At 48.1% G+C, this 22,824-nt stretch overlaps 7 protein-coding genes across 7 annotated transcripts; 3 read left to right on the top strand and 4 right to left on the bottom strand.

The window, feature by feature from the left end:
• Nucleotides 1-86: 86 nt before the first annotated feature.
• Pmar_PMAR019100 (hypothetical protein) lies at nt 87-396 on the bottom strand (the record flags this gene model as incomplete). Its single annotated transcript, XM_002780155.1, has 2 exons — nt 87-260; nt 304-396. 2 exons carry the CDS (start codon nt 394-396, stop codon nt 87-89), a joined length of 267 nt encoding a protein of 88 aa, XP_002780201.1.
• Nucleotides 397-841: 445 nt separating this feature from the next.
• Nucleotides 842-1,831, top strand: Pmar_PMAR019099 (conserved hypothetical protein; the record flags this gene model as incomplete). The annotated part of the gene is made up of 5 exons (XM_002780154.1): nt 842-961; nt 1,005-1,147; nt 1,196-1,282; nt 1,327-1,482; nt 1,717-1,831. 5 exons carry the CDS (start codon nt 842-844, stop codon nt 1,829-1,831), a joined length of 621 nt encoding a protein of 206 aa, XP_002780200.1.
• Nucleotides 1,832-8,259: 6,428 nt separating this feature from the next.
• Nucleotides 8,260-10,608, top strand: Pmar_PMAR019098 (Coronin-1A, putative; the record flags this gene model as incomplete). Its single annotated transcript, XM_002780153.1, has 12 exons — nt 8,260-8,378; nt 8,431-8,547; nt 8,598-8,707; nt 8,767-8,895; nt 8,947-9,056; nt 9,427-9,489; nt 9,541-9,658; nt 9,707-9,815; nt 9,874-9,975; nt 10,182-10,276; nt 10,397-10,505; nt 10,554-10,608. 12 exons carry the CDS (start codon nt 8,260-8,262, stop codon nt 10,606-10,608), a joined length of 1,236 nt encoding a protein of 411 aa, XP_002780199.1.
• Nucleotides 10,609-11,187: 579 nt separating this feature from the next.
• On the top strand, nt 11,188-13,314 carry Pmar_PMAR019097 (cAMP-dependent protein kinase catalytic subunit, putative; the record flags this gene model as incomplete). The annotated part of the gene is made up of 12 exons (XM_002780152.1): nt 11,188-11,248; nt 11,572-11,606; nt 11,657-11,741; nt 11,784-11,887; nt 11,928-11,992; nt 12,206-12,363; nt 12,406-12,462; nt 12,511-12,618; nt 12,671-12,777; nt 12,824-12,963; nt 13,091-13,189; nt 13,242-13,314. 12 exons carry the CDS (start codon nt 11,188-11,190, stop codon nt 13,312-13,314), a joined length of 1,092 nt encoding a protein of 363 aa, XP_002780198.1.
• Nucleotides 13,315-13,900: 586 nt separating this feature from the next.
• Nucleotides 13,901-15,025, bottom strand: Pmar_PMAR019096 (hypothetical protein; the record flags this gene model as incomplete). Its single annotated transcript, XM_002780151.1, has 4 exons — nt 13,901-14,370; nt 14,414-14,631; nt 14,678-14,756; nt 14,944-15,025. The coding sequence occupies 4 exons, from the start codon at nt 15,023-15,025 to the stop codon at nt 13,901-13,903; spliced, it is 849 nt and encodes a 282-aa protein (XP_002780197.1).
• A 788-nt stretch (nt 15,026-15,813) lies between these two features.
• On the bottom strand, nt 15,814-18,187 carry Pmar_PMAR019095 (hypothetical protein; the record flags this gene model as incomplete). The annotated part of the gene is made up of 12 exons (XM_002780150.1): nt 15,814-15,888; nt 15,969-16,080; nt 16,142-16,328; nt 16,385-16,550; nt 16,598-16,747; nt 16,927-17,016; nt 17,096-17,185; nt 17,241-17,379; nt 17,434-17,507; nt 17,561-17,735; nt 17,789-17,909; nt 18,001-18,187. 12 exons carry the CDS (start codon nt 18,185-18,187, stop codon nt 15,814-15,816), a joined length of 1,566 nt encoding a protein of 521 aa, XP_002780196.1.
• Nucleotides 18,188-18,318: 131 nt separating this feature from the next.
• Nucleotides 18,319-22,158, bottom strand: Pmar_PMAR019094 (conserved hypothetical protein; the record flags this gene model as incomplete). The annotated part of the gene is made up of 14 exons (XM_002780149.1): nt 18,319-18,373; nt 18,436-18,512; nt 18,564-18,720; nt 18,856-18,989; nt 19,045-19,663; nt 19,707-19,822; nt 19,989-20,253; nt 20,386-20,748; nt 20,802-20,924; nt 20,981-21,120; nt 21,385-21,456; nt 21,522-21,586; nt 21,682-21,796; nt 22,105-22,158. The coding sequence occupies 13 exons, from the start codon at nt 22,156-22,158 to the stop codon at nt 18,444-18,446; spliced, it is 2,292 nt and encodes a 763-aa protein (XP_002780195.1). The 3' UTR covers nt 18,319-18,373; nt 18,436-18,443.
• Between the last annotated feature and the right edge of the window lie 666 nt (nt 22,159-22,824).

The raw sequence follows: 22,824 nt of genomic DNA, 5'->3' as shown, positions 1-22,824 counted from the left end.
TTATAAGCGACCAGTACGTCAACATACCCGAGAGCTCGTGAACTGAGAAGAAACAGAATTGAATTAGAATCTCTGCAAGGAGGAACTCACAAATGAGCTCGTTGATTGCGTTTAGTATCCATGTAGGTGGTTAAAGTAACTCCAGTAGGCGGATCGATGGCGAAGCGAAACTCCTTGACGCCGAGGACCATGTGTGGTTCATGAAGCTTGAACTCCTCCTCGATTATACCGCAATGTGTTTTACCAGCAAAGGAGCTTACCTGAATCGGGGATGTACGCGGTAGAAATCATCAGTAACCTCACCTTGAGAGTTTCATACTCGTACACCAGGCGAGGCTCATCGTAGGAGGCTTGAGAGACACTCAGGAGGACGAAGGGTAGGAGTTGTTGAAACATGCAAAGCAACAAAACGCTGAGGGAATCAAGGAGTTTCCATTCTGCGCTGTTGGCTACGCGCTCGCCCATAAAATGGTCCCACCAGAGGAGTATTGACGACATCGTGATACCATTGAGGTTTTACGCCCAGCGTTAGTTCCTAGTTCTAAAATTAAGGTCCGTAGTTCACTAAGATCTCTAAGCTATAGGTACACTGTCAACGCCGTCGCTCACAGCGATATCCCTTCCACTTTACTCTCGCTACTTTTTTGCTTACTCGCGCGCCACTCAACTCGCATAAAATGAGGCACACTGTCCTCGCCGTCGCTCACAGCGATATCCCTTTTCACTGAGTGAGAGCGCTACTTTTTTGCTTACTCGCGAATATGAATAAACTCGCCAAAACCAATATTGGCGTGATTCTGACCACCTCTCAACGCCTCCCCAAAGCCTTTAGTCAAGGAGTATGCCAAGCACCAACACTGGTGCCCCCGCCTTCAGTGAGGCCACCGGTCAAGTAGCCCTCGAGATGGGTCGTCAAACACTTTTGGCCGCCTCTAACGCAGCCCAACAGGGCCTCGTACAGGTGAGTTAATCCCTCACTATCCACCTATCATATACCACTATAGGTGCATCACTACATTCAACAAGGCCCGAATGGTCTTCGAGTTCTATGCTTCGTTGGAGGTCTCGGTGTTACGCTCACTGGAGCCCTCGGAGTGTTGAACATTTTCTCGACTATTATACATCCAATCGATTACCTTTGCAATGCGTCAGTCAAGGCCACTCAGGAGGTGGTTGAGATATCATGCATTATCAGATATCAATTTCTCTTCGGAGGTATTACTTGCATTCTTGAGGCCAACCCAGAACTGCTCAGAGAACGCGTTCATTGGCAGGAAAAAATGTGGAGTTAACTTTGTGCCAATTTCGTGACGTAGTTGTCACTAGATACGAATACGCCAAGTTCCTCACTTTGTTATGGGGAAGAGGACTCTTCTACCTCTTTCAAGGCTCACTGGCGTTAGTTCAGTTCAGTCTGCTGTACGCTATCGTTGGTGTGTACATGTTCGTTATGGGAATATTATGCATAGCTATGTGGAAAGGGTAAGCGAAATATTCGATTCGAAAATTTCGAATCGCATATCCCCAGATTTCGTGATGACTACTGCTATCCATTTTCCCAGTATTTGTGAGATTTTTTCCGTTCTCGACTAAATCATTGTGGGAAATTATTAGGCAGAAAAACTCCAAAAAACGAATGAAAACGATGCGTGTTAAAACGTCATAACACTGTTCGTTCGTGATCTGTAGAATCGGTGTTCGACGTGTCGTTAACAGGTACCAACCGGACCTGCAAGGAGTTCAGCAGACTCTGGCTGAGCAAACAGGTCGCTTTGTACCGGCTAACGCTTTGGAGGAGGGCACAGTGTCTTTGGAGAGGCAGAATCCATGATGGAAAATAACATAGCATCATTGCCGCGTGCTTCTTTATCATTTAATCGACCTGTGTTGTGTTTTGATCGAGGCGGTAGCCTCTCGAGACGATATGTTAAGGGAAGGAATAATTTCATTGAGGGACGACAGTCTACAGCCAATGATGTGAGCTAATGGGAAAAGAGTAAATAAAATAAAGGCAATACTGTGCTCTAGGAGGAGACCCCCTCATACGATAATAGCAATAGCAACGAGACACCATTAAAATATTCAATTCCGAATCGAAGTTTCATTCGCATATTTCACGAGCTAAATTTTTGGAATGGGACATCAATTTCTTAGAATTGGCGGCCGTCGGAGTGGACCTGAAGGTATTGGAGTATGGTCAGCAGCGTGTAGGATATGTGCACCGCCTCACGGATAATTTGGCCACAATGGGTGTCATACGCAAGCTCAAGGCGAGGCCGGCTTCTCTCAACCGGATAGCGATGTCGGTGGGGTTCTCGCGCTTCCAAATTGGGTGTACTCATATACGAGGGGAACATAATTTGATAGCAGACACGTTGTCGCGTTCCTCACGATTCAGTTGCCGGGAACAAGTCCCAGCTGAAGGACTTATTTAAGTAGCACAGGATTGGATATCCATCAGCTGGGCGAGTTGGTGTCACTAAATTTAGTGACAACAAATAGTGATATGACACCAAGTTTAGTGACACCGTCTGTTTGCGCCTTGGAGCTGCAGTGTGTATTATCCAGGATTCAGACGACTTTGATCCGTGCACTGTCCGTTTTCCTTATTCCACTAAGCTTATTTTTTACCATGCTCAATGTTCTCTTTACTGAGCTCTGGCAGAACCTCTTCACTCCAAGAAATGGATTTTCCGATGGTGTATTATTTACCGTGAATAATTCCACATTCCCGTTTATTACATCTTGGTTCAACATGCAGTTCTCTTTCATCGTATTTATTCTGTTCCTAACTCATTTACAAAGGGGTTGCTGTCTCTAGCCGCACTCGTTACTGTGCATCGGCAGCGAATCTTACGCTGTCCCCTTTGTGTTAGCTGAGCTTAGCTTAGCTCCATTAGCCACAAAGGCCCATACGTTTCCTTGTTATCTATCTCTCCGAAGTTTCTTCGCCTTGTGTTGTGTCACGTGGAAACATGGTGCATCATCCGAGAATCGATTCAGAAGAATCTAACCCTGCTGAGGCTCAACCTGGTCGAAGCGTCTCCACGGAGGTGCTTCCCCCAAGTGCGGCTGATCGGGTTGGAACCGATGGGGAACAATGATTGTTCAACAATCCGATAGAACGGATTCCCCCGCGGGCCAAGGAAGGCAGGCTTCTGGATCCTCGGTGCCCGTGACATCAACAACTAGAAAGAAGATCCTGTCCCCTTTACTCCTTCCCGACCCAGCCGTCAAGGATTCGGCATCTGTCTGGGAACAGCTGCGCAAAGCTGTCGAGGCCCATCGTGACGAGGCCGCCGACAAAGAGCTACTATCCCCGTCCGAAATCAGCCGCCTCACCCCCTACTCCCCGGTAGAGTATCTGCTTGGTTGTGGTCAGTGACCGCTGGTAACCCTCATGACGTAGGATGGAAAGGCCTTTTCGTTCGCGACAGGAGCGGGAAAAGCCTCGGCCTCGACCTGCCCAGGTTTATTGCATCATATGGCCTAGGCCTTAGCGATCAACGTGTCAAAGACGCATCGGCGATGCGGCATCGCTAGACGCTGCAGCAGCTAACGCACGCCGTCGCCTAGCTACTACCCCCGGCCATAACTCTGAACTGTCCAACCTCGCTCCCTCGGTAGCCGTCGCCCCAACTTTCAACTACCGTGACTTCGTGAGACATCTCGAACGTGCCACTCAAGCCTGTCGAGTTGACCCAAGTCCGCTGCGACTTCTAGCTGTAGCAGCAGCCTTCCCTTCGAGGTTCACCGAAGTTATACGAGATGAACTCATTCGCGATGCTGCTCTCTCACCAACGTCACACAAGTTCGGTTCATGGCGAATGGTCTACAAGAGGTTGAAGGAAGCCGAGTCCCTCCAAGATGAGAATAGTGCATCGAGCAAGGAGCTCGTGGCTTCATCTAGCACCCTCCTACTAGAGTGGTACGCGTCCTGTTCGTCTCTTTTAAAGAAGGCTCTAGCACCGGCCCACAAGTATTTTACTCGCCCAGAGAAGTTCACAACTGTGCTACGCAAATGGGTCGACAGTGATCGCTATATCTCACGAAGATCCTGGGATGAGTCTGCACAAGTTGAACGCCAGCTCTTCAGTCAACTGACCACCGAGCATAAAGTCAAGATCGACTGGCCGTGCCGACGAGTCTTATTGACTGATATGGTTAAAACTTTTAACCTTAAAGTGCACCCCGGTTCTCAAGCCATCAGGATTCGGCTACCCTAAGTCTCTCGAGTAGGACTTTCCTGCATGAACTCAAGAAGTCCCCGGATGAAGAAGGATTTCACCACAAACTGATTCAAACTTCCCAAGATCTGGGACATAGATCAATCGATGAATTCCTTCAAATAGAGTTCTCATCCCGGTCATCTCTACACGGCTCTCTCCATCACCGCAAGCGCCCACTGACCGAAGGGTCATCTCGACCCTCCAGCAAGCGTCCCCGAGAGCTTCCACCGGCTGGTACGAGCTTCTTCAAGCCTAATACAACAAGTACATCAGCTCCTAATACTCAGCACCCTGTAGCTGACTCCTATCGGTCTTACTCACACGACAAACCTCGGCTATCTGTTCCCAAAGGCAGCTTGCGACAAGCTCTGGGAATATCCGACGCTGAGTCGAGTTGCCGATGGAAGAACAAACTCTGTTCGCTACGCGGTTATTCCTCTCACCGTGCCAAGGAGTGCACTGACCCAAAAGTTCAGCAACTGATGAAACAGCGCAATAAGCAGGATCACACACCTAAGTCTCAGTATCCTACCTCTGTATTGAGTTTCTCTGTAACTGCTGGGGCCGTGGGAAGCGACTGAGAAAAACTGCTCATCCGCTATGTCGACATTCAAGACGTCGACAGCCCTCAGAGCGAGTGGCACTCCCTGAGATGTGGACTCGACACAATGTGCTCCTTCTCCCTCGTAACGCACACCGGAGTATCTGCATATAGCTTGGTCCAGACTGATGCTCCATACTTACTATTGGACACTGTCTGTCTGGTTGAAGACAACTCCAAAGGTCCCCCCCAAAACCAACCATCTCCAAGTTCCGTGGTTCGTCTCAATGTGAGACCGTCCTGGAACAAAGGAATGATGGTGTCCATAGAGGCCTACGTCGTGGATCACTTACCGTCTCAACTTGATCTCCTCCTCTCTTACATTCGACAACTCGGGGTTTTCGTCAACCTGAACCAGGACCAAGCTTCTGCACCGGCAACCTACCCCCTGGCGGCTAACCTAGATGTCAGCCTGCATACCCAGCTCAGCAAGGTTGGTCAATTGTTGGTACATCGCGTGCTTAAACAACAACCTCTCCCCGGGGCCGCCTCCTACATGGGTGTACTCCGACAAATGCATCGTGGTGAGTGCCGCGACACACCTGAGCAAGAATATTGCTGGGAAGTGTCATGGCCTCAGGAGAATATGACTCACCCAACACACTCGTTCCCTCCCACACGTGCAGTGGGACCGCGAGAGGACTACTCCAGCAAGGAGCTGAAGGAGCTCTCTCCCCAACAGATCACTGCCTATAAAAAAGAGATCAACATGTATCTTACAAATAATTTATTAATAATTTATTTGAAATAAATGGTGGCATACTCTAAACGAGTCCTCTCCTCCCCACTCCCCAATTGTGGACGGCCCTTCTATCATAACCTTCTCCCTAGCACAAGGAGCTTGGAAATCTACCAAGGTGAGGCCTTGTAGCGATGCCCGAGGCCTAAACCGGCACCTCCCCCCAGGTAGCTACAACGGCCTTACAATACAGCAGATAGCCATGGCGGCATGCCTCCGCTGGAAAAATCACTACAAAGGTGTCTTCCTAGACCTGAGTAAAGCCTTCTATCGGTGCAGATTGAATCGAATTCTGCCCCCTGCAACTCTCACCCGACGGGTGAAAGTTTGTGAGGTGTCCCGCACAGAGCTTGCTCTCCGTTCACTCAGACTCTGCCTCAATGCCCTAATCTCCTGCTCCAATGCTTGCATCTTAGACCTGACCACCTCTGAAGTGCAATTTGATATCAACAGCGCTTACGCATGGGCGCTCTGGATGACCTTAATGCCGACTCCAATGCACTCATCCGGAGAATCAGGCAGATTATCTGCCGCAGATAAATGGTCCGTTTGTTAGAGTGATCACTGGAGCCAACAGAGGTCATAGCAGTTAGCACCCTTGGTGCTAATGGCGCTACTAACAAGCATCAACACACCTCAAAAACAAAAGACAACTATTCGAGAGAAATGGTCCAATGGTGGTGTATCTTCAACCCAAGATTTAGGCAAGATATTTTCCGATGGCAGAGATTCGCCAAGCCGTTAAGACCGGCATGCCTGACAGCGAGCCTGAGATCTGCCACAGGCTCGGGAGGGACTCCGGCCCCCAGTACGATGCTGCTCGGGTCTACCCCAATGCGGGAGAAGGCGTAGGTTGGTCTGTGCTGGGGCCCTTATCGTTTGCAGTGTTGGAGGATTATATGTTCACTTTCCTCAGCTGAGTTCAGAAGTTTCCAACGCTATTCTATGGGAATCTACACATAACTAGGGGTAGGAGTCTACGAAAACCAACATTAATTTCCTCAGAGTTTTTCTATTGTCAGCAACGCGTGTGGTCGTTGAGCATGTGCACATTTTTTCGCGCACGAGACGACGACAGATATTTATAATATAAACTTTATATGATATATCCTATATATGTGCCTATGTCGCGGGCCTTCTGACGCGTGAAGCCTGAAGTCACTTCAATACTCCCTCCCTTCCCAATGGAGCATCTGAGCATGACCGCATGCCACGGAATTTCCATCAAGGTCACCAGATGCTCAATGAATCAATTTTCGAACTCGGAATCGATGTTGGGAGAGACTCAATTTCAGAATCGGGTTTTCCGAATCCCCGTCAGTCATGCCAGGCATGACTGACGGGGATCGACGAGTATCACTCAGGCCCTGAGTGATATGAATGGCGATGTTATCCTCTGGCATCATCCCAGATGAGTTGCTCGTTTCTTAATGAACAAGAGTATTTGAGTATCGTAGAATGTCCATATCTACCACTCCTCCCGCAACTCTCGCAGCATATGCCTGGAAGTTGTGATAATGATTTCTCGAGGCTTGACAACTCTGCTATCTGCTATAGTTGTCACTCATTCAGACGAGGATTCGTGATTGATCATGTCTACTTTTCTCTCTCGTATACTCATTATCAGACTTATTGAGAAACAGACAAGAACTTATGAGATTACAAGATATGTCTGTGACGCATCCGATATTCGGTTCTGATCTGTAACGTAAATCGGGAAATCCATACTTTTGCAGCTCGTTACATTTCGAGTGTCTTACCGTAAGACTCTTACGTACTTCAGGGGTTCTTATTTGGATCTTAATCGTCGGTCTATTCTGTCACTATTACTCCGACATTGATACGAGTCCTAGTAGAGAAAGCGATGTTCGGTTGCACGCGAGTCCGTCGTCGATAGCTTCCAACGAAGAGTCTGCAGGAAAGGAAACCGTGTCGCTATAGAAGTTCTGGACCAATCCGAGTCAGCGGAATCTGGGCGCGCGCTTTGTTCATGAAACTAGCGCACGCCATCCTAATCGATTTTGCTGTTGGGATTCCAAGTCTCCGCCGGGAATTTCTTACAGGTCGGGAGGAGTTTGATACATTCAGATCTTTCATAAAAGCTCGGGGTTGTCAAACAGTAGGTAAGGTAATAGACCAAGGATCGAACCCGAGACCTACGGAATGTTAGTATGCGCTCATACGCAAGTGAGCTGTGAGACTTATGGAAAAAAATTGTATAAGAAAACCGTAGGAAACCGCTGAGAGAACCCGCATCGGAGAATTGCTGGCGACTCAATCGTTGACGTCGTGTGAGCGAATCTCCAACTAGTATTGTATAAAATGCAAATTGTGGGTTTTTAGTATCGTTAGTTTGGTGAGGTTGATAGCGCCGCGAACAGGAAATTGCGAAGCCTATTCGAGAGGGTGTCACACGGCATAGTCGAGAGTGAAGACCGCTGAAGAACCGCAGGTTAGTTACGAGAGACTATGACTGGGAAGGTGGCTAGAAGGAGTGATGTGGCTCAATAGGGTACATGCCATTGCCTCCGTGAGGATGGGTTGAGACTGCACAGGTTCGATCCCTTCACAGTTGGATTTTCGTCGAGTTATTTTCATATTAAAGCTTCTACATAGCCTCATCCCCAAATGTTGAATTACAAGGGCTCCTTATTCTACCCCTCAAGGATCCAGCTCATACCCTATTCCTTATGACCACCATCAAACCAGAGATCATCATTGAGGGCGGCGCCGTTGCATCCATTCCTTCTTCCAGCGAGAGTGGTATAGTTCAGAAGCCTAAGCACGCCCAATTACAGGCGATTTTTCAGTAGTATTATCAAGGCTGACATTTCCTGGTCTTTGAATGGACGGCTCATTAGATATCTCATGGAGCACGAATACTTGGAGGCATTCTCTGTATTGCAACGCGAATCTGGTGTTGCTTACACTGAAGGCAGCAGTGACTGCAGCGTTTTGGATAGGGCTGTTGACATGTGGTGAGTTGGCGAAGGTGTGGTATGGATTTGTGCGAGCTATGTGATCCCAGGTATTCTGCCCAATATGCGGCCTATGGTGATTCTGAGGAGTCGGAAGGAGGTCCCGAGGACCTGTTGGAAGGGATAGTAAAGGAGGCTGGTGTAACCCCGCATGCAGTCGGTAAGGGGGGATCGAACCTGTGCGGGTTCAGTGGTAGTGGCTTATTATCCCTGCCTCAGTCCGTTCTGCCACAGCACCACATGGAGCCCGTGCCAATCCAACATGTGTGGTGTTTCACCCGACTGACTCGACGCTGTTGGCCACTGGTGGTGCTGACAGGGAGGTCAAGCTGTGGAGGGATAGTGAAGGTAGACAGCTGATGATCTCAACTTGCAGGGTTAGGATTTCTTCCGTTCCAGCCGTTATCGAGCCTACTGGTCTCGCTTTCCACGCCCCTTCCCCGGTCCTATCTCTCGACTGGAGCCCTGATGGGGCATTCATTGCTGTTGGATGCATGGGCGGTGAAGTGGTGAGTACTCTTACTAGTAGTAGCACAGCATAATGGTTGTAGTAGTACTACAGTAGTACTATTATGTTGTACTCACCATGTCGGGAGATATGTCGGGTGGACTCTCGCACCAGTATGAATATCGTAGGAATAATCATAGCTCGAGGAACCTACTGTTGTCTTCGATGCTTAGAAACTCAACTGCATCATGTTTCACCCTGTCATGATCTCCGTTCTTCGTGGAATATATTCCTATTCTCGATCACCGATTCTATTATTCCAATTCCTCCACTCTAGATTCATATTAATACGTGGCCTCTGCTAAGTCACTAATGGGCTTACCCTTTCGATTTTCTCTTTCTTCCACCTCGTTGGAATTTCCAACATTCAGGTGGTATTCGACGCAACCACAGGTGAACAAGTTGGCAAGTCCTCCCACCCAACGAAGACACATGTGAGAAATCTTGCTCCATCTTGCTATCTTGCATTTCCTCAACGCTGTTAGGTCCTTCGCTGCCAATTCTGCCCTCGAGTCAAGGGTGATGGGGAGCTGCTTTTATTCAGTGCATGTCGGGATATGACCGTCCAGTTTTACGAACGGACGCGGATTGAGGGATCCCGAGGTGAGAGCAAATCGATCACAATGGCGTGCGCGTTTAGCATTCCACCAGATTTCGAGTGGAGGAAGACGGGACTCCTTCGCCAAGCCCAACCAGTATCAGCTGCCACGTGGTTGGATTGTGATGAACCGGTTTTGGTCATGGCGATCGAAAATGATCCGTAAGTCGTGTGCATGCGTGCATACCACTCCTCGAGAACTTCTGCGCTCGTCTTGTAGGTACATGCATTATTATTCGGGTGAGACGCTGAAGAACATCGGCGACTACTCGTTGAACCCTCACAAACTCGATCGACATGTGAGCTTCAGAATTCGTGACATGTAAAATGCCCTCACCGGGAATCGAACCTGTGCCCTTCCTATTCTGCTTTACAGGTTATCATGGTCAATGGATGGTCACACTTTCATTCTCTGTGCTACTGATGCGCATAAGCTCCTGCTGTTCCGATCCTTCCATCACTCACCTATTCGAACGTGGGCGTATCTTGAGGTTGAGCTGATAAGATACAGATTAGGCCTATTTGTAGGTACTACGGCATTGATATTGACGAGTATGACAATCCTTCTCTTGCCGTATCTGCCGACCGGAGTTTTGTCCTCTCAACAACCACTGACAAAAGCGGTAAGTCTTCAAGCTCCAACTTTACTTTCTTTTAGTGTTCAGAAACCGACGAGAATTTGCTCAGAATTTTCATATCATCACCGACACATGTAGTTGACCATGTGCATCTTTTCCCCTCAGGCTCGTACATTGGTGGCTTAGCTGTGTTTGAGACGTTTTCACAGCAGAAGGTGATGACAATACCAGTGCATGAACGAGGTGCAATACGACATATGTGCTTCTCGAAAACGTAAGATGATACTTCGAGTGATATTTACTATAATTTTTTGTTTTTCAGAGATGACAAGATTGCTTCAGTGAGTTTTGAAAAGTCGCTCAAAATTATTGAGTAGTTTCCATTCCTTTGTCCAACCGAGAAACGTTTCTCACATGCCTCTAGCGGTGTTGTCAATGGCAACTACTAAAGTCTCGGATCACCCAGGCATGAATGTACTCCATAGGAGGTGCCCTGCAACTATGGTCGCTTTGAATCGCTAGTCGTAGTATCTTGCTAACTCCTATTGTTGCCATTATCATAGCGTGCCTGATATAGGGCTGATGCTATATCATTATTATTATGCAACAATGGTAGCCACTGATGATAAACACTCTTGAGTGCTATTGAAACCACCAGGCATGCACTAACCAGTATGCAACGATATCTATGTTTATATATAATCAATATCAATTAGATATTTATCATAACATAGATCTTTTATAGATAATATAAAATACATCTTTTATGCCCTCTCATTATGGTTCGAAATGATAAGCGCTCTTGCTCGATACGGACTTGAAGCCTCCAGGCATGCACTGGGCGAAAATCTCCCGTTTTGGCAAGTGATCGATGCTTTCACGAATTCGCGAGGAACAGGGGAGTGTTCGAGTGAATATTCTCAATAATAGTTAATGGTTATTAATAGGGGAAAAGTATGTTCAACAGCAGTAAGAAATCGTCTAAGTCGACCGAGAGCGGTGGAAGAGCGTCGTCCGGTGAGTTGATATTCTTATATCTTTTCAGCCCATCGGGGCTATAGTATATTACCCATTTGAACAATAATTTTTCCTCTGAAATTTCCCCGGGGCATTTTGGGGGGAAATATGTACATGGTCAACCACATGTGTTGATGACAGTGAGAAAATCTCATGTAAATTTTGGGAAATTCCAGTTGGTTTTTGTACTCTCACCCTCAGTTTCGTGTAAATGTTCATAATGTAGTTTCGGATATTTCTGAGCTGGATAAACCAAGCGAAGTTTGCTCGTCGGTGTTGTGATGATTTTCCCCCCTTTTCAGTGAAAAGTGGTAGCATCTCAGGGAGCTCACCAACGGCTCCTCTGGCAAAGCAAAATGTGATCTCAAGCTCACATAATTCCATGGCGCAGTGACGTTGTTTTTACAGAATCGCATAGCTCACTTCAAGAGACTTCTCGAAGGCAAAAGGCTATCTGTCCACTCCTTCGACTTGCACGATACTGTTGGCACGGGTGAGGCTAATGCCAAATTCGCGATACAGTAGTAGCCTACAGGGACCTTTGGACGTGTTCGAGTGGTGAAGCTGAAAGGCTCAGAAGATCGCTCCCCGATGGCTCTGAAGATGCTGAAGAAATCAGAAGTCATCAGATTAAAACAGGTTAGCGTCACGCGCCACGAAATTGCCAGGCAGTTCTCAGGTTGACCATGTTAAAGCAGAAAAGAGCATCTTATCGATGATCGAGCACCCCTACATAGTCAATCTGTGAGCGCCCATCGAATCCTACAAGATTCATCTCTGTTCCGCAGTGTGGGAATATACTGTGTCGGTGACTATATGAAAATTTTGCGGAAAATTTTGGGAAACTCTCGTTCGTCTCTGAACACTCCCACTCAAATTCGTATTTTAGCATTGGAAACTCCTTAGTTCAGCTGAGGAAAGCGAGCATATATTCCTACTCCTGCTGTTCCGTTTTAGGTTGACCTCATTCCAGGATGACAGGCGTCTGTACATGCTGATGGAATACGTGAATGGCGGAGAACTTTTCTCCTACCTTCGGAAAGAGGGTCGTCTTTCTAATGATCATGCTAAGTTCTATGCAGCGGAGATACTCTTAGCGTTCCAGTATCTGCATGGTATGCTCTCACTAGGGATCGAACCCACGACTTTTTTCTCAGATCAGGACATCATTTACAGAGATTTGAAGCCAGAGAACTTGCTCATTGACTCTAGCGGTATGCGAGAGGGGACACTCCTCCTGTCAGGTGGTCTTGAATTCCCAGGCCACGTCAAAGTGACCGATTTCGGCTTTGCCAAGATTGTTGATGATCGAACGTGGACCCTATGTGGTACTCCTGAGTACTTGGCCCCTGAAATCATACAATCTAAAGGTGACGATGATTCTGCTACGAAATGGACTCCTATACTTTCTCTCGTCTTCAGGTCATGGCAAGTCCGTCGACTGGTGGGCGTTAGGAATTCTCATATTTGAAATGCTGGCTGGTTTCCCACCCTTTTATCACGAGAGCTCCTTCGGAATTTACCAGAAGGTTACCTCGTGTTGAGTCACTCGCGATCTGTCAGTGATATTAGCAGATTCTTGCGGGGAAATATGACTTTCCCCGACATTTCGATATAAAGGGTAGAGATCTTATCAAGCGACTGCTCACGCACGATCGCTCTAAGCGATTTGGTTGTCTTAAGAACGGCGCGGAAGATATCAAGAAACATAAATGGTGAGGATGTTGGGATAAATAAGAAATTTTCGGAGAATTATTCCTCATAAGCGAGAAGACTCCTGAGCTCAGCTGAGGAACCGAACAAAACATACATCCTAACACTATTGCGACGCATGTAGTGTAGGTTCAAGGGTGTCGAGTGGAACCGGGTGATGTCACGAGAGCTACCGCCTCCTTATGTACCGAAAGTTAAAGGAGAAGATGATACATCAATGTTCGACAAGTGAGCTCGGGTTAATGTGTGATGTGACGGAGGAGTGGTATGAGCTCCATAGGTACCCTGAATCAGCCGAAGGGTCGACACCAAGCATCAATGTGAGGGATCAAGCCCTCTTCGAGGACTTTTGATACCGTTGTTGATGAAAGCAAAATTGAATGATAATTAGCTGTGCATATCATCTTCTCATGGTATCTTGTTCAAAAAGATACTCAACGGTGTTGGAAGATATTGATGATTTGAGTTGAATCCACGGAAGGATTGTACGGAAATCCACAACTGATACATAACGAGAATTTTTCCTCGGGAATTCCCTCACTTTATTGGGGAATTAACACACTACGTAGGATACAAGCGGAACTAAAAACCAACACGATTTTTCAAAATTTCCTTCTCAATTCCTCATTGTCATCGACACGTGCAGTCGACCATGTGCATATTTTCTCAGTGTAAGACCCGCACAGTTTTAGCCTCACGTTCCGTGAATAGCAACGAGCCCCACGGTTGACTAACTTGTGAGGGATCAAGTACTAGGCCTTCTCATTAGAGGCGCCGATGAGGACGAAAGACATCCAAGTGAAGGACTGACAAGCGACCTCCATACAGTACGATAACTCAAGCGATGAATTCATTGAGAGGAACTGAGTGGGATATAGAAAAGCACAGGGTTCTGAATGGCTAATAGTATTTACATCGCGTAATAGTCGTCACATACGATCACAGTCTTCCCATAACTGCAGACTCATCTTCAGTATCCATAGGGCAGGGGGCCACATCTAGGGGACCGGAAGCAGCAGCCATGGCCGGCTTAAATATAGGAGAAGGAATCGTAGGAATAGAGAACAGCTCATCGATATCACAAGCCGCACTGGAATGAGCTGCAAAGGCCGCCTCCATAGCATCACCCCCACTAGGCGTGGTAACTGGGGATGTTCCCGTTTCAACCAAAGTCTGTTCCTGACTACTGCTCAACAGAGGGCTCTGCGAGGTCGTTGCTGAGTAAGGTGACACGGGAGTCGCCAGGGGGGAGGCAGTGCTGCTCCCTGTGCTATCTTGAATGGCTGCTGTGGTTGAAGCCGTGTTAGAAGATTCTCCTTGACTGTTACCCTCAGCAGTTGCAGCCTCGCTAGCCTTCAGAGTTGATGCTATGTAAGTGAGAGCGGCCAGCTCCACTGAGTCGACACAACCTGATAACGTAATTGGCCTCAACAATGATACAATTATTTTTACTCGGAACAGGAACATAGTTCTCCAGCCGAGCAGCTCTAATCTCGCTTTCAGTGGCCTCTGGCGTCGGAGTAGGCATCGCCTTGCCATCCACACCGTTACCATAAGCCGAGCTGTTGGCATAATGACGATGACGGTAACAGAAGCCTAGAAGGCCTCTAGCAGCCACTTGACAACCTGGATAGTGACAGGGCCGACCCCCACCGTGGCGAGTGCAGAACCTAAGGTAAGATAGAGGGGAGCTTAACTGTGCACGAGGATACTCACCTAGCCCGGGCGGAATCGGAAGACTTGCGAGGGACTCTACCACAGCCTGGAACCTCACAGGTGTTGCGAGAGCCCGTACCTAAGGTGAAGGCCGTTACATCAAAGCTGCTACTTTGTGCTCACCACTATGTCTTCCGTTGCTGCTGTTGTTACTGCCACTGTGGCTTGATGATATTACGGATGCCGACCCGGCTAGGCCGCCGGTTTGTGAAGGGTATTTACACATGAGAAATAATAAGAAGAAGCAAAGGGAGAATAATCTGTACGGCTAAGGTACTCTATAATGATGCATTCCAGCACGGAAGCGATGACATTCAGGTTGAGGTGGAACAGGCCGAAGATTCGCATGTGACTGAAGGTTAAATAACACATTGAAAGGTTCAGAAATGCGCAGGTCATCGCCACAGTGCAACAACAGAAGGGGACAAAACAACTTCACGCGCCATGAAATGTCGCGCACGCCCAGAATAGGCTGCAGATTATTGCACAGGTGTATCAGTGGTTCTAAAATATGGGGTCTACAAATATGGGTCTACGATAAGGACTCGCGGAAAGCTCATCTTAAGAAGGTCAGAGACTAGGGCTTTGTAAGTTGCTTCCTTTTCTCTAAAATCGATTTTAGAAACAATGAACGGGAAGTAACGAGTGATTGACTCGCGCCATGACTTTAATAAAAGAGATGAATAGATATTTGATGCCTTGGATAACCCTGACACTGCTGCATACAGTATACAAATAGTCGAAGAATGATTGGACACTCCCCAGAAGAGTCGAGGGGTGATGTGGTAGTCCCCTCAATAGTCGACGCAGTTCATTGCTGCAGGACCGCCGTAGAAGTCAGAGCGACGTACCCGATAGAGATGGCATCTCGCCTCGTAAGTGAGATAGTTGTGTCGGCCGTTTTTACTATAAAACTCAATACTGACCATGTCCCGTGTAATGGAAGCATTATACGAGTTGTTGACTACCGTGTGGGCTACCACTGCCGTCACCATCGCCATTCGAGTGGTATTGCAGACCGGTGTCTGGTGTAAGAGTCGTTTCCCAATATTTATGATCACGGCGAAGCTTGAAAAAGGCATATACAATCTATGGCAGAATTGAACCGGGGACCTCTTGGTTAGGAGGCTCAGCTTCTACTGCTGTGCACATTGGGCAGCCTGCGAGGGATCCACATTGCTGGTCCCAGGGGCTGGCATGTAAGGCGCTCCCTGAGGAATAGTGACATCCCTCTTCGAACCACCGACCTCTACCGAGACAAACAGCGACACTAACTATCAGGCTATCCTACCTGTTGTGGCTGGAAGCCCCCTCGCTGGCCCCTAGTAGCAGCGGCAGCTGCAGCCGCTGTCGCAGCCATCTGCTGATGCTGTTGGTGACGGACCATCTGATGCGGATCGTACCTGAGAAATTCCACTCATACCACAACTCCCCCAATGCCGATGAATCAGCACCACTACTCACTGTTGTTCTTGACGCTTCTGCTGTTGCTGTAGCTGTTGTAGTAGCACTTGCATTTGAGCTTGTTGTTGATTCTGTAGCGGGTTCATCATCCCACCATACATAGACGCCTGGCCACCGTATACGCCCATCGGAGGAGGCGGTGGCATAACTGGAGTGGCAGCTTGCATTGGCATGTTACCTCTGAATCCTAAATAGTACACAACTAGACCTATTCCGTATCTTACTCGGATGAACCTAAGATACCTTGATTGAGTGCAGCCCTTTGCTGAGCGTATTGGGATGCTTGAGCGACATAAGCGCCCTCAGCCGCCGGTCGACGGCCCATGCCATCATTTCCGCTTCTCGGTGACACATGTTGACCTCTCGCCAAGGGAGCATCCGAGGGAGCAACCTGACCTTTCGTTCTGACCTGAGAATACCATACCACACATCTCCCAACTCATCCCGTCTCATAACCTGAGCCAACTGCCTCTGAAGTCGCTTCATCTGCTCAGCTCCATCAGCATTGTCCCCCCGTTGTTTAGCATTAGATCTCAGTTGTTGCTGTTCTCGTAGGATCTTGAGCGTCTCGTCATGTACACTACCAACGCCCAACTGCTGATCGTCCTAAACGCCCAGGACTAAGTACCACTATCCAGTATGGTAAGATATGCACACGATCAACTACACGTATTGTTACCAACCAGGGAATTTCGGCAAATTCATGTTAGTTGCATTTCATGCATTTTTACCCTACATGTAATGATGTCTGAGAAATCAAATATATATCCCAACACTACCATTACACTCGCCTTGCCGCCGCCGCTGCTGGGGGCGGCTCCTCCTCCTCCTCCAATCATGGCCAGCAGCGCTCGCCCTGCCTCGTTGCTGCCATCCTGATCGACGAACGAATTGTGTTCAAATCCAGCGTAGTTAAAAACGTAGTGAAAACGCCACGACCCATTCATAAAGTACCCCAGAAGGCTTCTGAGTCACAACCGTCGGCTTAGCGCCCTTTTCGAGCTCCTCAAGGGTCACAGCCCCCTTGGGCAAGCCGGCCTTTAACTGAACACAAATTGGGTGACCAAAAGGTCGCGAGTACAAACCCCGGTCACGCTACTTTGCGTTGCTCCACAGTGTCGACCCCCACAGGCTCCTGCTGCCGTGGCTTCAACCATTCGGACATCCTATTGCTTCCTCTCATCGTCGTGGCCGTGGAGACTTGCTCAAAAATACTATTCGACTCCGGGCCTCCCCTCCTGATGAAAGTCGTACTCATATACACCCTCAAGGGAGAAATCGATCATACTTACTTCACGGGGCTGGCATCGCCTGAGATCTCCCCTCGGGCTACCTTTTTAACATACTCTCCAACCGACATAGAGCTCTGCAAGATGAGGGAATTGAACCCACGACCATTCGCGGTGGAGGCCAGACTACCTTCTCAATGGTCGATTCTGCCTTACGAATATCACCCAATGTAAACTTCTTGAGGCCTTCTCCCCCCGTGGGGACAACAACATCGTGATGGCGGCCAGTCAATGGCCGCTGATGAGCTCGGTCGTTGACGAAGCTCTCCTTCGTATTATTTCTATTGCCTGACTGGGATTCGAACCTGTGCGGGAAACGACGTAGCAGCTTACAAACAGTTGCCCAAATAATACGTACTTCTTCCGTTCGCCAGGATGTGCAGATTTGTCATAGGGTTGCTTAGAGGGATAACTCCTGTTAGTGGATGTCGACGGCCCGCCTGTCGACGCTCCCCTCCCCCTCGTACCTCCACGGCGACCTAATAATACAGTTAAAGATGACCCTACCAAGAGTCGATCCCGGGCCACTAGAACCACGTATCGACACCCTAACCATTCAACCAAACTTACCCGGAGGTGCTTGCAGTAGCTGAGACTCCGCATTATCCTTATCAATCAATTCCGGCATACCTCCAACAGGCTTACCCAAACAACACGGTAAGGCCTGATATCCCTTCAACTCGTCAATACTAAAGATCAACCAACCACCACCCGTCTTCTCTGGAGTCTCAGGAAGAGTTTCTAGTGAAGCCGACATATACTTATAAACCACGACTATTGGGAATTACTCTTCTGTCTTAACAACAACCTCAACCTCAACTGAGAATATCACCAAGGAGCCACTCAACCCAAGCACATCACGTAGACCGAGACTAACAAGTAATAAGTTTTCAATCCGCCATCTGCTGCTGGTACTTGTAAAGACATATGTCAATCCCTCGACCTACGACCAAGAGTAATGATATGCATACTCTAGGTAGCCGGCCTACCCCCCTCGAAGATTACCTCGTCAGCTAAATATTCATCATCACGCGCTTCTCCGATAACAAAATGTCGGCCTTCACGACATCTTGCTTCATTTCCTGCCACAACCCACCCATCACAATCCCGCACAGGTTCGAATCCCCCCCCACCTCCGCTCCAAGTTGATCACTGATATCCACTATACACCTCTTCACCTCAGCCCAGAACTCCAATGCCACCCCAAGGTCCTTCATAGGGTCCACGCAGCATGCGAACTTCTTCCGAAGATTCTCATCAAAAGTCGCACGCTTCTCCGCTCCGCTCATCCTGCAATCAACAACAACAACAACTAAGCCCATATACAGGAGCCCAAGGTAAAGAATCACGCCGGTGACACGAAACGGATTCTTCGCATTGCGCCGCGTAATAGTAGTAGCATACAAACCCTAAAACCGTCCTTACGGTTTCCTAGTTTGCGGGGCTTCCCACTCCATAAAGTATTTCATAACAATACCCATGCACGTTCTAGGCAACATGAACACCGGCAACACCGGCGATGGTCCGACTTCAGCGACACGATGCTCTCGATGGTAGGGCTGAAAATTGAGGAAATGCAAGATTTACAAAGATTGCAAGATCCCAGCCATCTACCAGCCTCTCTCCGTTTGCATTCAAATCACTCGGCAACGGCCCGTTCGGACTGAAAGTGTTATTTGGCAATATCTTTATCAACGACTTGTTCTCAATGAGGTCATCGGCCAAACATGATTCACATAGAACCCTCAAGGTCCTCTTAAATAGCCTCAGCAAGGAGTGGAATGCAGCCAAGTCGAATTCCACTGTAGTGTCCCACAGATCGTTCTTCAGCTTCATCGGCACCAGACTGACTACCCTGGACAGCAAAGTGATACTCTTCTGTTTATCACTGACCGTATCAATCTTCGGATAACCGACCGCCGCGGGGAAGCTACTGCCATCGACCGGCTCGAACGGGTCACCAGTGAGGACGCCAAATTTCATAAGCTCCAGAGCGAACAGTGTCGGCTCCTGGAAACGACTTGGGGTGTCCTTCAGCACGTCACCAAGGACAGTCATACCCCCATCTTCAGAGAAATACTCGAGTGATTCGAGGAGTTGGAAGTGAACCAAAGCAGAGAGGGAATTCAAATCTTTAGGTTGAGCGCGAGGCCCAGCAGCAGTCGAGTTCCTCAGTTTAGTCACCAACGGTCCATCGTGTTGGAATTCATTCGCATGCCACTGTAAACAGAACCTAACATTGTGTATGCGTACATACCACTCCTTCGCCAACTCACCTCAGATCAACAGTCTTAGCCCCCTGTCTGCGCATCTCAGCCTCCAGCTCCGCCTTCGTGAACATCCACTTCAATCTCTTCAGATGAGGAATCCGAATTCTACGCAAATTCGGATCCTAAACATCACCACCAAAGATATCCCCGCGCACAGCGAAGATTCCCTACCTCTCGATTTAGCGTGTACAGCAAATGTGCTCTATTCGTAGTCGAAGTCGCCCCCAAAGGTGGCCCTCCCTGAGCTGCTGGCTGCTGTGGAGCTGGAGGAGCCGCCATCTCTCCAACCTCCCAATACGCCGTACATATAACAGGTCGATCTCTCAGGGCCGGGTTCAGTTTATCAGCCATAATGCCCAAAGCCTTAGTCCGATACTCGTTAGTAAGATCGATAAGCAAGGACCTATACTCTTTAGAATCTATCAACGGACTCTGACGATCACACCAAACCCCAGTTGCCAGAACCAGTGGTAGTCTGCTACTGATAAAGCCCATCATAAGGAGCTCATACACCGTCACAGGGAGTCTATCACCAAACACAGTAGACATATCACTTGGACAAACATGTGTAGGAGGAAAGGATATCGGCATCGGTGAGAGAGTCTGCGTACCATCAGGATTATTGATTACCATTTGTGGTGTATTCTCTCCGGGTGGGCACAGATGAGGATTCGCATGCCCAGACCCACAAGACAGAGGGCGCACTTCCAAATCGATCGTATTCAGCACTGGAGTGTAGCATAGGAGTAGCTTGCACACGCAGTATCCCTCAACATGGTCGTTGCGCATATCATCCGTAGGGAAAGTCTGCATCCATGAATTCAGTGGGACTTGGCGTATAAACTCGATAGCAGTCTCGAAGCTAAATGCCCCCGCATGGTGAGCTGCCGCAGGAAGCTGGTTTTCGCCACGAAATTGGTCCAAATTGAGATAAGGGTAAGTAAGGCAATACTCAGTGCCGGCCAGCAGACACGCATCTATAAACTGCTCGCGATTTATATACCATTTGCTCAGAACATGGTCAAGGGATACCCACTCAGCTTTGTTCCTGATGAAGCAGCGGTAGAAAAACGTCACGCGCCAGCACGAAATTGCTCCTACTTCTGGAAGTCCATCTGTAGGAGTACACTCTTCACTCCATACAAAAGGAGACCCGGAGGACCATATACGACTTGGCAGAGGTTGTTAGCCGCCATATACGCCAACTGTGCTGATGCGAAGTAACTAAATGCAGTAAAAATACAGCATGCCGGGATCGAACCTGGGCCTGTAATCCTTACGGTGCTCGGATAACTTCAAAGCCCTTCGACTTCAAGAAGTGGAAAGCGAAGTGGCATATGTCGCTGTTGATGCGGCTCGTGGCAACCGCGAACGCCTTCTGAGCTTCCGAGTCGCGTCCATTGGCCGATAAGGTCCATGCCTGAGAAATATCTTAGGTCACACTTCGTAAGATACAAAATAGGTCCACTTGAAGCCAGTGTTGGGATAGAAATATATTTTCGCTTTCCTCAACTGAGCTCAGGGGTTTCCTCGCTATAGAAAGTTATTCGAAAACTCGGGTAGAAGTGTACAGAAACCAACGATAAATTATCAAAGCTTCCTCCCAGAATTTACATATTGTCACCAACTATGTAGTTGACCATGTGCATATTCCTACACACTGATGGAAGCCCTCAGCGCTTACCTGATCCAGCTGCTGTTGACTAGACTGTTGAAACATTTGATGCTGCAGAGGAGGCACGATGCCGTCAAAGACCTATAGCGAGGGAAATTCCGTCACGCGCCACAAAATTCAGAGTCAGTTGAGATCAGTTTGCTTACGAAGATTGGTTTGATCTTGTAGTGTGAGAAAAGCTCCAGCTCCTTAGCAATGATACCGAAGAGTCCTACAATACATAAAACTAATATGCACAGGAATAGAACCGACAACCTCAAGAATGACAAACCACGGCCTTAACCGCTACACTACTTTTCCTAGTACCTGGAGGCATTCCGCCGAGAGCATCAGCATATGGATCCTTCAGCATTTGTATACTTCGCAACCAGAATGTGGCATCCAAAGCCATCTTCATATCACTCAGCTGATCCATCGAGATCTGACAACAACAACGACAACACCAAATTCATACCACTCCTCCAGATAATCCCCCCAATCGCCGAGACCGACTACTCCAGTACCATTCAAGTAGCCACAAGACTAACGCTACCATCTTCCTCGCAAATCCATTGAAAGGAATTTCAATACGCACTGAGCATGCACTTATTTCAAAACAGACGCCGACAGGAACAATATTGTCGTAGCTAAGACGTTTTGAATTCAATCACGTTCCTCGTCATCTGTCACTAAATTCCGAGTCCTATGAAGTTACGTAAGAACTCCACCATAGAAGCTCAAAGGGCCTACCTGTTGGATCATGCCTTGATCTTGCAGTGTAGTTTGCAATTGTCTAACGCGCATCTCAGAACAAGTAGCTGTATAGATTCTCGGGTTTTATATTTGCCAACTCGGAAACTGTCAAGTGTATCAACCGCTAGTCGCCACCACTACCGGTGTTGGAAGCAGCGAAGGGAAAGAGTAAAAACTAAAACAATTATTTTCAACTTCATGCACCCTGGAAACCCAACTCGAAATAGGTGGGATGAAATCTACCACTGCATGCCGATCTCGTGCGGAATTCATCCATACCACTCCAGCCGCTAATCGCAGAGCTACTGGTCGTTCAATGGCGAGACCATGGTCCTGCTAGAAGTACTTAACTACGTACGGTATCCCCTTGTGCATGCGTGCGGAATCCGTTCATACCACTCCATCCGCTAATCCTAGAGCTCCTGGTTGCTGGCCTCGCCGCCCAAGTATTCAACCACGTTACAGTATCGGGCTAATCCTATGAATCTAGAGGAGGCCCATAAGGAGGTCGATTCCATCGTGTAATCTTATCACAGCTTATCACGTGGCGAGGTAACTAACACGAAAATACCTTTTCAGACAAAGGGTCAGTCTCAAAAGCAGGAACAGTAAAACCCCCGAGAAAATTACAATTTTTTTTGCGTTTCCCACACTACTAGAAGATATTGATTCGTTATAGGCTACCAACACTTTCCAACTATGTAGACCACTAGCGCT

The sequence above is a fragment of the Perkinsus marinus genome, assembly GCF_000006405.1.
Source record: "Perkinsus marinus ATCC 50983 genomic scaffold scf_1104296944428, whole genome shotgun sequence".
NCBI lineage: Eukaryota > Perkinsozoa > Perkinsida > Perkinsidae > Perkinsus > Perkinsus marinus.
The sequence above is the reverse complement of the archived record's forward strand: the minus strand, read 5'-3'. Positions and strand labels throughout refer to the sequence as shown.